Below are 16,647 nucleotides of genomic sequence, written 5' to 3'. Positions count from 1 at the left end.
GGCAAACTCAGAAAAAGTGCGAGAACTCAACAACCAGAGAACCCGCGCGAACAGTCCGAGGCATTTGGATCTACATTTAAGGTTATGTCGAACGCTTCTAGTGTTCCTTACCGTACTGACGGACTTATGACCAGAGAAATGCATGTTTCGCGAAAAAAAAAAAAAAAAAAAAAAAAAAATCCGAGACCAGCTGAAAGTTAAAACTCTATAGCATCGTCTGTGTTTCGTGTGTGGGTGAGTTACCAGCAGGTGACTGCTCCCTGATGATGGCGACTGCAATTTCGACCGAAACGTCGGTGAATTATTCGCCAATCACGCGGCTACAACCCAGAAGCCAAGCTACTTCAGGAAACCGAAGTTTTCACGATAAATTTACGCCGTGCAAATACAATTTTTTTTTTTTTGGTTTCAGATAAGCCCCACACTTTACTTGGGGTCAGACGCGGATTGCGGACTTAGATGGGATGGTTATGCACACGAGCCAATGGTACGCTAATGTACATAGCGTGTTGCAAGCTAGGCTTAAGTACGTTATGGGATTTCGGGGGGTGGGGGGGGGGGGGGGAAGAGGTAGGGATCAAAGTCAGGTCGGCTAACTGGCGTGAGGTAAGAGACGTAAGTTTGGGATTTAGAGAACTGAGAAGTTCCTAAGTGTGCCGTAGAGCAACTGACTGGTTACTTTTGAGGCGTTTGCCACGCCTCCTTTTAATTTGGTAATTAATTATATCATATGTTTGGCACTTGGTTCATTTTCGTCCTGAAGATTGATTAAAACATAAGCATTACGGACATTCACGGCGCTGCGCTTGTGTGTGTTTCCGCGAGCCAACACCGCGCGGCGCTGAGCCTTATGACGTCATGGTGACGCGTTAACCTGCGACGGTCTGCGGCTGGCGAGCGTGGAGACGGTGCTGGCGGCTGGTGGAGTCGACTTCGGCTCGTCGGGTGCAGGCGTGTTGCGCCGCTGCTAAAATGGAAAAGGCTGTTCCATTCACCTACGCATCGACCAGTGCCCAGCCCGGGTTATCGTCCACCATGCTGCGCAACTACAAGTAAGCCTCGACGCAACCGCTATTAACAGCCGGACACCGGGTTGGTTTTTCAAGGAAAAACTATGAGCAGAGAGACTTGACTGATCATAAACTCAAATTCATTATCTTGCTAGTTTCTTGAATCGTAATTGGGCGAAATAAACTCTACTTCTCTTTTTTACGCTACGTGAGAATTTACGTAAACTGCAAGCCAGACTTATCACGTTGCTGTGGTGCGGGATGTGAGACTCGCATAATTACGTCGAAACGAGAGTCCGGTTAGACCAGAATATTCGGAATTGTGCCTAAATAACATTTATAGACAATTACGTCATCCAGGAGTGTAATCAACGGACCTGTTAGGGAAAAACTTAACCTTTCTAAATGTTTGTAAAATTACCCGTAATATAGTGTTTATAATATGTGATTACATTAGATGTCCTTTTCTTTAATGCGAGATCTAGATCTTCTGCAGTTTTGTGTAAATGGTTCTGTATTTTAATGTACCAAGCCGATGCCAAGCAGGAATATTAAATAGTAAACAGGCAGTGATGTTTTCAATTATTATCCAGGTCATTCTTTTTTGCCTAGGGACCGTACTTCTCACTGCATTTAGTTGGTATACCCTTCTGCGGCTCCCGACTTTAAATTCGAGCGCCTTAAGTAAGGCCTCACTTTCTTCAAATGATTCATGCAATAGGGGGGGGGGGGGAGATTTATATTTAATAAAAAAATTTGGACATGTGCCATTGCCATTATGCACTGTTTTTTCCCCCATGGGGGAAACTTCAAGAATGCACGATAAAAACTGCCCTTAACCAAATAATTTATATTAAAAAAATTAAAAAAAAATTACACTGAGTCATTTTTAGAAGACAGACATAAATTATCGGTAACTTTTCTGATGACCTTTTTAATATCTACAATTCCGCCGTACCTATATTAATTTGATGTATCAGTCACGTATGAGTCAGCGTAAGCTATTTAAGCGCCCTAAAAGCGTCTTTTTACGAATCGAGCACAAAACATCGAGATTTCTTTGCTATCTTTAAATTGAATATGAATGTGTTGCGCACACGCATATTCCGAAAGAAATTCTCTAACTGAAGGCGAAAACCCCATCAAAATCCTTTGTTTAGTTGAGAAGAAGTAAGCGAGCAAACAAGACAGACGCGGACAGCGACTGTGTTTTATACTAACTTAGTTCAAGTTTGTTTTGTTTAGTTTGCCCGCTTAGGAAACTATTGCGACTCTTGAGCTTCGTAAACTCCCCCCCCCCCCCTCCTCAAGCGCTCTACGGCCAGATCTCAGGCTTTGATACGACTGGAGGGAAAAACAATTTAATTTTCTCCAGCCTCGCGGTTAAACGAGGCGTGAAAAACATAATTTGGCTCCAGAGTCTACGCTCGCTTTCGTGCTTAACTGTTGTAAACATTGTAGTAAACGCGTTCAGTGCGGCACGAAATATATAACTTGTCCTTAGGGTTTTCATCTCTCTTCGCAGTCATTAATTTGTTAGATCCACGGCACGTTTTAGGCCATTACTACGTCTTTCCTCTGTTGCGTAAAAGACAATCCTTCTTCTGGACTAGGCTAGATAACAAAAAAATAGGCTAGATAATTAAAAAGGTAGGTTAGATAACAAAAAGGTAGGCTAGATAACCAAAAAGATAGGCTAGATAACAAATAGGTAGGCTAGATAACAAAACTAGGCTAGATAACAAAAAGGTAGGCCTGATAACAAAACAAAACAGTACAGTGGGAATCAAACTAGGCTAGATAACAAAAAAACAGTAACAGTGGGGATCGAACCGCGACCGGCAGATTTCCAGGCCATGCGTTTGACAATTTTTTTTATGTTTTTTTTTATTTGCAAGAAAAATCCTTATCCTGTAATGCAAATGTCAACTTAAGTTCTGGTGCAAATAAGTACTACGAAAACAAATATTTATGAAAATGTTTACTGATTCATGTGTTTCTGTATTTAAAAAAAAAAAAAACTCGAATCAATTAAAAAGACACTTGTTTAAGTATATCGTTCCTGCTTATTTAGCTAAAACACACGTGTTTTTGTGCACTGATTTTTTTGGCACATTTAGAGAAATTTTAACAGGAGGACCACTGAGACCCGCTCCTGACTTGACAAAACACTGAAACATATTCCTGAAATATCAATTTAACTTTTCTTACAAATTTTTAAAAAAAGGCGATGGTGCAGATTAGGCTTTTGTCAAGCACCCAGACGAATGTAAAAAATAGTAATCTGGGAAATAATTTCAAAAAATTTAGAAAGAATTATGAGTAATATCATGTTTTATACGAATAACACAATGCTAATGGTGGGTTCAACAACTACTAGCGCCGTTAGTTCGCTGAGCGGACGGAGAATGGAGGTAAGTTGGCAGACCTGTTGTTTTCGCCGGGTAACGTTTTGTTTTTCTGCCTGCGTGTCTCTTGTTCTGCTTCCACCATATTCCCGCGCACTGCGACAATGTTTGCTTTACTGCCTCATTTTTTTTCCTTCGCAGATTTAACAGTTGGTAGCTCTGAATAGCCGTGAAATATCCACAGTACCGTGTTCTACACAAATCAGTAGTTTATCTAACCCCAACGTTCGCAGTAAACCACCGGACCCGTGCGTTTTTAAGGGGCTGGTGAAGAGAAGGGGGGGGGGGGAGTTTCCCCTGGTTGATCATTGGTACCAACCTTCCTCCGTCGGGCTCTGCCCTCATTGTTGTCCCTTGTCACGTGATGTTCGAGTTACACTCGTTTCAAACTCCACAATTGTGGCGTCTATCGTTATTTCTAAATGACACCCTGTGTTCGTACCAGACTTGAAGGCTTGTACTTATGTACGCGCGTTAGAAGTCATACTTAGTTGGCGTGATAAAAAAAAAAAACTAACTTTAATCTTGCATTAAAATAATTAAGAGAAATAAAATAACTAATGAACTGGAGTGATATTATAAATACGGTTGGTAAAGCATAGATTAAATTCTTTTAACATATTTAAATAAATACTCAGTATTTAACATTAATATAAAACTTAAATAAAATTAATTATTCAATTTAGTAAAACAATAGAGATAAATTTTAGTTAATAGTTAAAATAAATAAGTATGCTGAATTTTTATTCTAATTTATTTGTTTTAAATATTAATTGAAAATGTAATAATTTATAATGCAAATAAATTATACATACGGGAACATAACCTCACAAAAACTCCCTTGAAAACAGCCAGAAGACAACTAAACCCTCCACAGACCTCCCTGCCAGCGACAATGGAAGCTTACAAGCAACCTGACATCGTTATACATGTGGGAACATAACCTCACTTGTATAAATACACTTGAAGAAGTTTATAAACACAATTTCTATCACTTGTTAGTTATAACAAAATAAAGAACAAGGCACTATCTTAGTTACATAATAATAATAATAATTTTCCTTTCAGTAATCGATAAACTTCAGGCACATTGAGCAAGTCGACAGCTCAACATCTTTCTCAGCTACGCCAACACTCGAGGTTTGTTGACAGTCAACGCTCGACTAACAAAACTTCGCAACATCCTAGCAAGTAGACAAGTGGTTGGGCGGGAAGACGGTGTTAGGGGGGGGGGGGGGGGGAGTTTGTTCCGCCAATCAACTTATTCACCAGTGTACCCAACTTTGGCTCTGCAAACGAGCCGGTAATTGAAAACTTTTGTCGTTGGCCAACTTGTTGGCCGCACGAGTTGGTGGAGCTGAAAACTAAAATTGAATAAAAGTTGGCAGGCCTGTTCTTCGCAGATGACATCTTCCCGGAAGTGAGACCTTAATTTTTACGTGATCGAAGCTTAAGTTCGTTACGTAAGTGGGGTCATCTGGCGAAAAAAGAAAAAAAAACACAAGGAAAATGATATTGTAGGGGTCGAGACATTAATGATCGAATCCTTAATTCCATTTCATAATTCATTTTGGAGCAATCAGCTTTGAAAAATCATAGAACATAAAATTAAGATTTTTTTTTGTAATATATAAATAAAGATCTAAATTATAACAGTAAATTATAGGCATTCTGGCGTCCTTTCCTCATTTTAGGAAATATAAAGATTCTGTACCCTGACTGTACGGAGTTTTCTAATTACCCGTAAGCTTTTGTGTCAAAACGGTTAAGTTTTAAAATATCCGATTTTTTTTAAGGATTCTGGGAAAACAAATGATCATATATCCCTAAAAATTGTTATATGACAAAGGCTAAGTACAAACGTTTAATAAATATATTTAAGCACTCAGTTCATGCTAGGGTTGAAATACAAATTGACATTTAGGGATCTTAAAAGAAAAGAAAAAAACATTGAATGAATAAATAATACTGTTATAAACAGTTTATCATTGTTTTTATTAAGTAGTCAATTGAAGTAATGAAAAAAATTAGGCCTCTTAGGCCTCTTTTGCTAAACACGCAAGAAATGCATGACGCAAAAAAAAAAAAGTTCAACTACGTTTTCAAGTATCCGTTTTAAACTACGCAAGACGCAAAAACAGAACGCAAGCATTGGTTAACTTTGAACTTCTTGCGTTTCGGCTTGCGTTTGCGCGTTCCAAATTATTTGAAGGAAAGTGTTGCGAAAACTTTCAAAGACGCAGACGTAATGCGCGCAGACGTCTCACGATGTTGTTGTCTTTATGTACACGACGTTTTCAATTTTTTTTAACTATTGAACTGTGAAATAATATAACATATTTACTTATAAGGTAGTATTGTCCCATTTCAGATCATTAGGTATTTTATTTTAACATTTTTGAGTGGCCGAACTTAAAACAAAAAAAAATAAAACATACATTTTGCATAAGTAGCTGGCAAAGTTTAAGTTTTAACATTTTTATGCGGTATGGATAAGGAAAAACCAAATGGAATAAATAAATGTAAATGCTTGTGGCTACTGCGCGGTTAAGGTTAAAAATTCTTTCAAAAAAATATATTTTTTTTTCTGAAAGCAATCAAACCATATCACATAGTTGGCAGTGGAATTGACTTTAAACCTAAAAAAAAAAAAAACAGTTCCAGTTTTATATTACATTTCATAATCTTTATCCAGACCGCACATAAACATTAATAATTTAACTTTGCCAGCTAATTTCGAAAAAAAAAGAATTTCATATATATGATTTTTTACGTTTTGTGAAAGTTCAGCCATTCAAAAAAAATCGGCAAGTTTAACCGCGTGGAACGTCAATACAAAATGAAGACCTGGAACGGGACACACGACGTTAAACGAACGCGATTTTCTCGCGTTTCTTGAGTGAGTTCAAACAAACCCGACATTTAGGGGCCCGCCTCGTCAAGGGTGTATCTGTGCTGGCGAGGCGGGATGATAAGCGCGATGCTCGCTGGTGCTTCTAGCGCGGTGTCTCCTCTGTACTGGCGCGCAGTCTTCTCGTCGTGCATCGAGCGGCGACCGTGACATCACACGGCGGAGAAATGAAGATAAAGGTGTAATGCAGGTCCCTTGAGTGCTTTCAAGAATCTGTACCGGTTGTTTCACGTCCAAAAATTATTCTGAAAACATGCGGTTTAGCCATTTTAACTCTTCTAAAAATACATTTTAGAAACTTAATCCGGCATCAACAGTACTTTTCGGTCCTCAGCGAACTCTTAAATGCTTTTCGTAAGCAGATTTCACTCGGATATGTTTAGTAGTTTTGAAATCACGTTAGTTTTTCCTGGAGCTCTGCGCACCGTGTGTGTGCCCGGACAGGGGGACGGGGTTCATTTCCCGCGCAAGAGAGTACCCGGTAAGTGTACCGAGGCGAGAGAGCGAAAGTACCGCAGGAAGGGCGGCGACCTTTGTATCGATCAGCTAGAGACGGGCGTCGGCGCAAGCAAAAGGATTAAGTAGCTTCGCTCTTAAGAGGGAAACACATCTCCCCCCCCCCAAAAAAAACCCCGGGGGGACTCCTGCCATGGACGACCCAATCAGGAAGGGCTTAGACCAGGTCTCTCCCCCCCCCCCCCCTCCCTTCCCGAGGACACTTCGGACGGCCCGCTGTTTTCCACTAGCAAGCTGATTCGACGCTGTCGGGTTACTTACGAACGAGTGTTCAAGTCCGTAAAAAAAGGGGGTTGTCTGTAAAGTCGGTTTACGGACGATAATTTTACGTGATAACGTCGTAAGAAAACATTGATGAAAAAAATTGCATACTTTTTTTTTTAATTTTCAAATATTATTTACAGTTTTTTTTTTCAAATTTAATTTTACATATTTTTTAAAAATATAAATCACGAACAATCAGTTTAAAAAAAGCCCCCTTCCTTAACGTGTTTGATATTATAGAAGATTTTCTCTCACGGTGGTTGGCCGGTACTTGCACGCTCGGCTCAGGTGGAACGTGACCATTTTTTTCGTGCGTGCAGCCGGCGTTCATCGATTTATAAGACGTTATCACGTCAATGTATGTATATATGTATATATATATATTCTTCACGTGGGTTCGATCAGTTGGTTGTTCTTGGGGAAACGAACGTCCTTGAAGTTAATACACAATCATATGCAGAAGGATTCAGGATCGAGTCGTTCTGTGCATTGTAACTGACGGCCCTTTGACCTCCCTCTGTGACACATGACTCGTCCAGAGGTTTTGTTGAGATAACTATTTTTTTTAATATGTTGTTAATCAGCGTTTCGTTGTACCCTCTGGTAAGGGTCACAAGAAGATCGTTTAACACCTTGAAATGAACTCGCTAGGACGAATAATAATAAAAAAAATTTACCACGTTGGAGTGAGTGTGTTAAACAAATAATGTTAAACACTTAAGTAAGGAATCAGCGTTAAAATGAATCAGAACAACAACCGAAAATAAGTTTTTTTTTTCATTATGCACTTCAATTATTTTTAAAATGGCAAATATTGCACGCACCTTAACTTCTTTCATCCAAGCATTGCGCAACATAAATTATGTAGCGATTGCACACAACAGCAAACATGCATTTCCCCTACCTTATCAGATCCTTCGCAGCAATACAGAAGGAAGCAAGACTATGCTAATCTCACTAACCTCTTGCTGCGTCGCTATTGGTGTCAGACTCTTCGCCACGCTCCACGTAACCACTATCAGCAGAGGGGCGCCTGAAACAGATAACATAATCCACAACTTATTTATTTTTTTATTTATGATAACTATTTGAGTGCCTAACAACAGTCAGAGCCTTTAACAGGTGGGCACTAAACAAATATTTTACAAAAAAATAACAATAACATACACAAAACACAATAATGACACAACAATAAAATGGGACAGCACAAACATAAACACATGACAAAAGACACTTAAAAAAATATAATAACTAAATTTGTTAATTTTATATTAATTAATGAAATAGCAATAATACATTATTTACAGCAGAAATTATCTTAACTGCAAGAAAATTAAGAATTCAAAGTGTCTTTCATTGAGATTTTTGCCCTTTTGAAAGGGTCTAAATCTTTTTCAAAATAGCATTACAATTATCAGTACACCGTTTTGATAGCTCATTTTTTATGTGATACGTTCGAAAAGGTCGTATTGTTATATGATTGAATGATGGAATATATATATATATATATATATATATATATATATATATATATATGTACCCAGGAGATACCTGACACCACGTCACAAGATTGAAACTTTTCATGAGAACAAGTTTTCCCATTTGTTTCATCTTAAATTACTATCAGGTTTCTTCTCTAGAAATAAAAATCGGTTTGTGAAACTGTAACTCATTATACTAAAACTTCTTTATGATACAAACAAATATTTTCGTGATCATAGTTTAATTTTTCCTTCAAAATATATTTGTGGAATTTTTTTTAGGCCTTTGTATATACAAATTTTACTTCGAACTCAATGGTATTATAAAGGTTGAACTTGTCAATTTCATATAACAAGATGGATGAACAAAATTAATGTAGCATATTTTATAATTTCACTTCAGGACACATTTTATTTCTCTATGAACCATAAGTCAGTAGCTTGTATTTATATCTTTGAATGTAAAACTTCTTTGCTCAAGTAATTATATATTTTGTTTAACGAATAAGAATGGTATTTTCACAGTTCACATGTAATATTATATGACGAATATTTTGTAAAACAATCTGGTATTGGTGGAAAAGATTTAACAAAAACTATTGCTAGAAAATAAAAGTTGTTTGGAAGGAATTGAGAAAACGAAAAGGGAATTGATATAGGAACCTTCGGATAGGAAAGACGTGACATTTTATGACTGCAGAAATTGAAATTATAACTATTGAAATACGTTGAAGAATTTTAAGAAATAATAGTAAACATGAATAATATTAATAATTTTAAGAGATTTATTGAACTAAAGAAGAATTATTATTTGTAAGAAGATTTTGAGTACTACAAGGCGATCCCAGGATGAAAACTACAAATATCAACTACGAAGATTTGAAATAATATTAAGGCGTTCCCAGGACGAAGAAAGAAATATTTGGAAGAGTCAACTGTACGAGATCATACTGAAACGACGAGAGGCGTTCCCAGGACGAAGATGGTCAACTAGAGGCGTTTCCAGGACGAAGGCTTGGAAACATCGATAGGCGTTCCCAGGACGAAGACGACGAATTACTACGAGGCGTTCCCAGGACGAAGACCCAAGACAGCGGAGGGGCGTGCCAAGGATGAAGACGCAGAATATTCATTGATGAGGTCATGTTTAAAGAAGACTGACGTCGTAACGCATAGTTCGTTACCACTGAACTATACTAACAGGTCGGTCAGATATTGGTAAAGGAATTGTACAACACTTACTAGCTTGCAACAACTGACACTCGGGAATAGTTAATATCACTTGAAATCCATTACCTAATCTTTACACCCTACCAGATTGCTAAATTATGGACAACTTGAGTTAAAGTGCACAAATCGTTGTATATAAGCTAATCCAAGGATTTTACGAATTTTTCCACGACATACCCAGCTCTACCTACTGAATAGTCAGGACAACAATAAAAGAAATTTTAATTAATGGTGTGTAGTAAACATTAATTATAATCTAAGTAATTGTAATGTTTACTCAGTATTACAACTTCATAGAAGTTGTTGGCGCCCACAAATTAAACTAAATGATTCGTTCTTTTGTTCTAATCCTATAAATACATCAGAACGAATCTAAGTACTTTCGAGTCTTACAAAGTCAAATATATTTATTATAAACAATAAATATTTTGATAGAGAAGGCCCGTTTAGTATGAAAGCTCCATGCCAATTCATAGAGTGAAAAAATTGTATATCATGGTTGTAATGTCAACTATATTTAATTAAAATTTTTTACAGGATTTCTTTACCTCCGAGGTACAGAAATTTATTTATTTTTACAAGGGGCCTAACTTCTGACACAAAATGTAATGATTCCCAGTATTTTTTTGTCTATAATGTAAGTGTCAGAGGCATCTCCGATAGCCTTTGCAAAGGTTCGATAAGGATTCTGAAACCAACAGAGTAAATTTTGGAAGTAAAGGGGTTGTTAGTCGAAGGGGGGGATGAGGTAGGGGGGAAAGTTGGAAAGTTCAAGATCGTATCGAGCTGCATTCGGTATCTTCGCACTTATCGATTATGTATTTGCCTTAGTCCGGGAGTTAGTTAGGTGTACCCAAGTATTACTACATAATCGTTCTGTTGATTAAAAAAAATTGGTTGTCTGTAAAGTTGGTTTACGGACGATAATTTAACGAGACAACGTCATAACAAAACAGTGATGAAATGATTGCATACTTTTATGAATAAAATTGAATCATTTTTATTGAATTATCAAGAAGGAGTGAAATGAAATCTTCAATTTAATTGATAAATTTACTTTCATTTGCACTCATTAATTCAAATATGTTTATTAATTTAACGAAGAGATTATTTTAACTATAACTTTTATACATATTTGCTATTTAACTTCTTGCAATCTGTGTTATTCTGTTAAGGATAGGACGATGATAGGAAAAGTAGGAAACTAATGGGATTGTTTCAAGTTTAATGTGCCTCGAAAAAGTCAAATCGATGGTTGTTCCAATCGAGTGGAAGAGAGATAGATGCGGCGCAAGCGTATATGAGCGTAACGGGACAATAAGCGTAACGGGACAATGAGTCATCCTTTTTCGTGCGTGCAGCCGGCGTTCATCGATTTATTAGACGTTGTCACGTCAAAAAACTATGTTTATTGTCTTTGCACGGATATGCACATTACTGATTCGGTCGCGGAATGCCACTACACTCTCTAGCTTCGAACCGGAGACCCATGAGAGCAGTTCATCCCAACTATCGGATAAGCAACCCCTCTACTGATTATATCTGACACTCTCTGTCTTATTCTATGCATTATGAAACAAAATAAAGTCCAATTAGTGAATATTCGATTTTCTTTTCTATGTTAAAAAAAAAATATCATGCTTAAATGAAACATCAATTAAAATATAAAACTATCCGCCAATTTTTGTAAGAAAAACTCAGTATTATCCTGAAAAACGTATTTCATATTATCTATGCAAAAATAACCACAGCCACGTGTTAACCAAAGCTACAATATATTTTTTGTAGTATTACAAACTATTCCTTGGCACCGGCATTCTTTTGAAAAAAAAAAAGTACAGAAAATTATCGCATGAACGTATCGATTTTTATGTTAGAAAACTGACACCATTTTTTTTTCCAGATAATATTTCCACATGGATCTTCAGGTTAATATAGAATAAACGTATAAACAAAATAAAAAATACAATTTAAATAAAACTTTACAAAAAATTGCTTACATCACACCCGCCATCTTGGATTATAGAAAAATTTCACTTTTAGTTACTCGCCACCTTGAAAATTGCTGTAATCATGGCAGAAAATCGAGAAAAAGATATATTGAATAAAATTTGAATAAAAAATTCCGCCATCTTGAATTAAGACATCACAGTTCCACTTTTTGTTACGGTCACAATATTGGATTCTAGAACGTAGCTATTTTATAACGGCCACCATCTTTAAAAAAAAAAACATATTTCATGCTATAAAAATGGGGAACAAATATTTTAATTAATAAAAATATATAAACGTATATCATGGTGCGTTTTTTTTTCTTCCAGGAAATGTCGTGATTTCTTTTCTCCTGTGCCGTGCAAGTCCGCTTACGTTATTTTCATTCTTGTGGCCAGGGCAGGCAGGCAGGCAGGCAGGCAGCTCAAAAAGGGCAAACAACCTCTGAGGACAAAAAGTACCGCCGCGAGACATGCTCTCGCAATATCCAACCCCGCCAACAAAGAACCAAGTTCTTCTTTTATATATATTATGAAGACTGGGTAATTGAAATCGACCGTCTCTCTCTCTCTCTCTCTCTCTCTCTCTCTCTCTCTCTGTGTGTGTGTGTGTGTGTAGTCTTCAGGTCTTCCTCAGGAAACTTTCTAACGATCGCAGCCACGAATCCAATCAAAACCGGGATCCGTCGAGCCACGGGTTTCAGAGACTCCCCTGAACAAGGGCTGTTCCAGCTCACAACAGAAGACAGGAGTGGGAGGTTGGAGTTTGGGGGGGAAGTGGCAAGGAAAGGAAAATTTTCGAAGTGAAACTTCTTTGTTGAAAGGTGTTAAAATTTTTTTCTAGCGTTACGAAAATTCCGATCGCACGAGGGGAATAGTCAGGTGCGTGGTGGAGGAACCGGTAGAGGAGAGTGCGTCAGCGGCGACGCCACTCCAACGCATGCGCTAGCGGTCGAATGGGAAGACAGGTACGTAGCGGAGCATGCTGTATGCTAGTTGTATCGGCCGGAAGGGGAGTCGGCAGGGGAGAGGTAGAAAGAACGCAGCAGTGATGCTACGGGATTCTCGTAACGCTGCTTCTGTTTGTCTACTCCTCAGTTTTAGTAACGGCTGACGATTGACGCTGCCATATTTCTTTTTTAATTATGTTCAAAGTCTCTAAAAATTAATTTATTCGTGTGGAAAGAGTTATTTATTTGTGCAATTAACTTTATAAGTATCATTAAATTTTATTTGAATGGTGTGATAGACAATGTAAATAATTTATATCTATCTCTATACCTAATAAACAAGAAGTTTCACTTTTGTCGCGCATGAACTCCACGCACACAATTTTTTTTAAATGTGTAAACATCTTAGCTGCCAGTATACGGCATTTATTCAAATATACATATACTTAGTGTTTTCATATGTGTTTTAAAACGTTTCCGGTTAATATATTAGTAATGTCATAGAATTATAATTTCCATCGTGTGCGCGATCTTTAAGGTGTTAACTGTTTAACGAATTTTTTTTAACAAGATTGGCAGTATTTTAAGAAAATACTTGTCAAAAATCAGGTTCAAAACCGGGGTTTAGCATTTTTGATGCGACAACGTCTAATAAATCGATGAACACCGGCTGCACGCACGAAAAAGTGTCCCGTTACGCACATTGTCCCGTTACGCTGTGTCCCGTTACGCTCATTGTACGCTTGCGCCGCATCTATCTCTCTTCCACTCGATTGGAACAACCATCGATTTGACTTTTTTGAGGCACATTAAACTTGAAACACTCCCATTCGTTTCCTACTTTTCCTATCATCGTCCTATCCTTAACAGAATAACACAGATTGGAAGAAGTTAAATAGCAAACATGTATAAAAGTTATAGTTAAAATAATCTGTTCGTTAAAGTAATAAAGATATTTGAATTAACGAGTGCAAATAAAAGTAAATTTATCAATTAAATTGTAGATTTCATTTCACTCCTTCTTTGTATCTATACAAAATAGTGATAATTCAAATAAAAAATGATTTAATTTTATTCATAAAAGTTTGCAATCATTTCAACAATGTTTTGTTATGACGTTGTCACGTTAAACTATCGTCCGTAAACCGACTTTACAGACAACCAATTTTTTTTCAAGTCTTTCTTGCTGTTATCGGAGCCGTATAATAGTTTAAGGTTTCCATCTGTTTCGTGCTGCTATCTGCGCGTGATGGCATGGCAAGCAAAGTTTACGATTCCGGCAGCGAATTCTAGCGGCGCGCGCGGAAAGTACGTGTATGATTAGCGGCCAGAAATTTTGATTCTTGAAAAGCGAATAATTTATGTATCAGTATATTTATCACGCTCGGCATTTTTTTTAAAGAATACAATGTTAAATTTCGTTCCCAAGATTCATATTAAAATATTTTCGGAATCCCATTTCTTTCGTAGTGGAGGAGGGTTTATGGTGTCATGCAATGAATTATAATAACACAAAGGACCTATTGTTTGTGAAGATTAGTTACAAATACTTCTAGAGGCGCGTTATAAAAAAAATTATGAGAGTAAATTTTTACTATGCACGTGCAGCATGCAACAAAAATTGACAGGATAAAAAAAGGCTACATTCAAATAAAAAATGCATTTGTGCTTTTAAATCGTAAACTTTTGTTACTGATGTTGAACACTGTTAATATTAGTGACAGCAATTGTGTTTATAAACTTTTTCAAGCGTATTTTCAAGTGTATTTATGTAAATGGATACGTTCCCGTGTGTATCTATAATTTATTCACATTATAAATTAACACGTTATAATTTAATAAATAATTGAGGTTAAAATATTAAAAAAAACAATCAGAATATTTATTGATCATAAATAATTAAAATTTATCTCCATCATTTTACTAAATTAAATAACTAATTTTAAGTACCTACTTTCAAATATAATAATTAGTATCTTAGGCTTACACTATTTGTGTGTGTGTAAACATGTACCTATAAATGTGTAACTTCATTTTAGAGAAAAATAACACCACATTTTGGGAATAGGAAGTAAAAGGATTATAAACGCTTTTTCAACGGTTAGTTACTTTACTTTTGCCGCAAACAACGATGTGTTTCATTCATACAGCACACCGATCATTACAACAACTTCCAGGCGAAATTCGAATTTCTCTTCTGTCACGTTGGTATCTGGAACCTCATAAATTTTGGTCTAACCGCAGCGGCCATTGGTCAGAGAAAATGAAAAATTCAACGTTTTTTTAGATTGAAGCGGAAGAAATACGAACGGGATGGGCTGCAATCTCACAGCTGTTACAAAAATACAAACGTATCCATGAAAATTAATGTATGTACGAGGAAGGTAGTGGTGCCGGTAAAAGATTCCACTGTATCAAGATTAATCAGCTGCGTATATCCTGTGTTATTTCCTGATTTGTACAGCCCCATGAAAATTATTAAACATACCTAAATGTAATTACTTAATGTAGCTTTTGGAGTCCATTCGATGTCTTAAATAATGTAAAAAGAAAAAAGAGGGTGATAAGATTTAAGTCAATATTTTTTCTGGCAGATTACTAATTTTGTTATTAGAACGGCAGTATAAAATATTTTCAAAGTGAAGATACCGGGATTTTTTCAATGCATAGTGATCTCTCTGCCAACTGACCTTAAATTCATACAATAAAAAAAAACTCAGCCTAAAAGCAGTAATGCCGGAAAAATCATGTACTGTCGTCTTAAAGGGGTATATTCCCATTTCAGATCATTATTTTGTTTTTACGTTTACCATGGTTAAACATTTTGAGTAGCTGAATTTACACAAAATTCTATATGTAGTGCATACAGTAGTCATAATTAGCTTGTAAAGTCGAATTTTTAGTATTATTTGTGCAGTATCGATAAGGAGATCCAAATAGAATAAATGACTGAACAATTTTGGGTCTATTGGCATTCTGGTGACTACTGATTTGTATGGTTACAATTCTTTCAGAAATTTTTATTTAATTCCTTTTAGCCTTTTAAAATAATAAACAAATATGTGGATTTTATTATATTAGGTTAAATTAAATAACTTTTTATAAAATAAATTAAACCATAAAGAAATTATACCATAGTAGCCAGTAAAACTGACTTCAAATTTTATATTCCATTCCAATCTCCTTATCCATATTGCACGAAAACGTTAAAAGTGCAACTTTTCCAGCTAATTATGCGGAAAAAAGTTTAAGATAGGATCTTTTTTTTTAAATTTCATGAAAGTACAGCCACTCAAAAAAAAAAAAGTCAGCAAGTTCAACCGTGTGGAACGTAAATACAAAATAATAACCTGGAACGACGGGACATTTACCGTTAAAGGCCCGTCTACAATAGCAATGTCCTAAACTGTATCCGAAGGACACTCGTCGCTGATTGGTCCACGTGACCCTCTGACGTCACGCGTCAAGCGGGGCGAAGGTCCGAACCTACCTGGTCCGAAGACATTCGTCAATTTGAACTTTTTGTCCCAACCTGTGTACTTCGGACACAGAAAAAGAACAGAACACTCACGATATTTGAATTTCCTGTTCCCGTTTGAAAACGTGGCGTTTGTTTTTGTTATTGAAGGGAATGGAAGTGTTGTAAGTCAAGAAGAGCCACTTTGCCTTACTGAATAAATATATAATATTGAACTCCCACAACTTTCATAAGTTCAATCTCAAACTACAAAGCATCAAAACAATAAACAAAACATTTGGTTTGGCACATTTACTGCGCCCTGGTGACAACTTTAGAAATCAATACATTCGGACATCGGACATTGCAATTGTGGACAGGGCAGTTTTCGGTGAGACAATGTGACGTCACTCACATTCGGATAAGAAC

The 16,647-nt window shown here is 36.6% G+C and overlaps 1 protein-coding gene across 5 annotated transcripts in view; it reads right to left on the bottom strand.

The window, feature by feature from the left end:
- Nucleotides 1-16,647, bottom strand: part of LOC134540906 (diuretic hormone receptor-like) — a 321,121-nt gene that overhangs the window by 35,520 nt on the left and 268,954 nt on the right. For all 5 annotated transcript variants that reach the window (XM_063383970.1, XM_063383971.1, XM_063383973.1 and 2 more), the window contains exon 8: nt 8,072-8,142. In XM_063383970.1, coding sequence (XP_063240040.1) covers nt 8,072-8,142 — 71 coding nt within the window. The remainder of the gene's footprint in view (nt 1-8,071; nt 8,143-16,647) is intronic.

The sequence above is a fragment of the Bacillus rossius genome, chromosome 17 (assembly GCF_032445375.1).
Source record: "Bacillus rossius redtenbacheri isolate Brsri chromosome 17, Brsri_v3, whole genome shotgun sequence".
Taxonomy (NCBI): Eukaryota; Metazoa; Arthropoda; class Insecta; order Phasmatodea; family Bacillidae; genus Bacillus; species Bacillus rossius.
The sequence above is the reverse complement of the archived record's forward strand: the minus strand, read 5'-3'. Positions and strand labels throughout refer to the sequence as shown.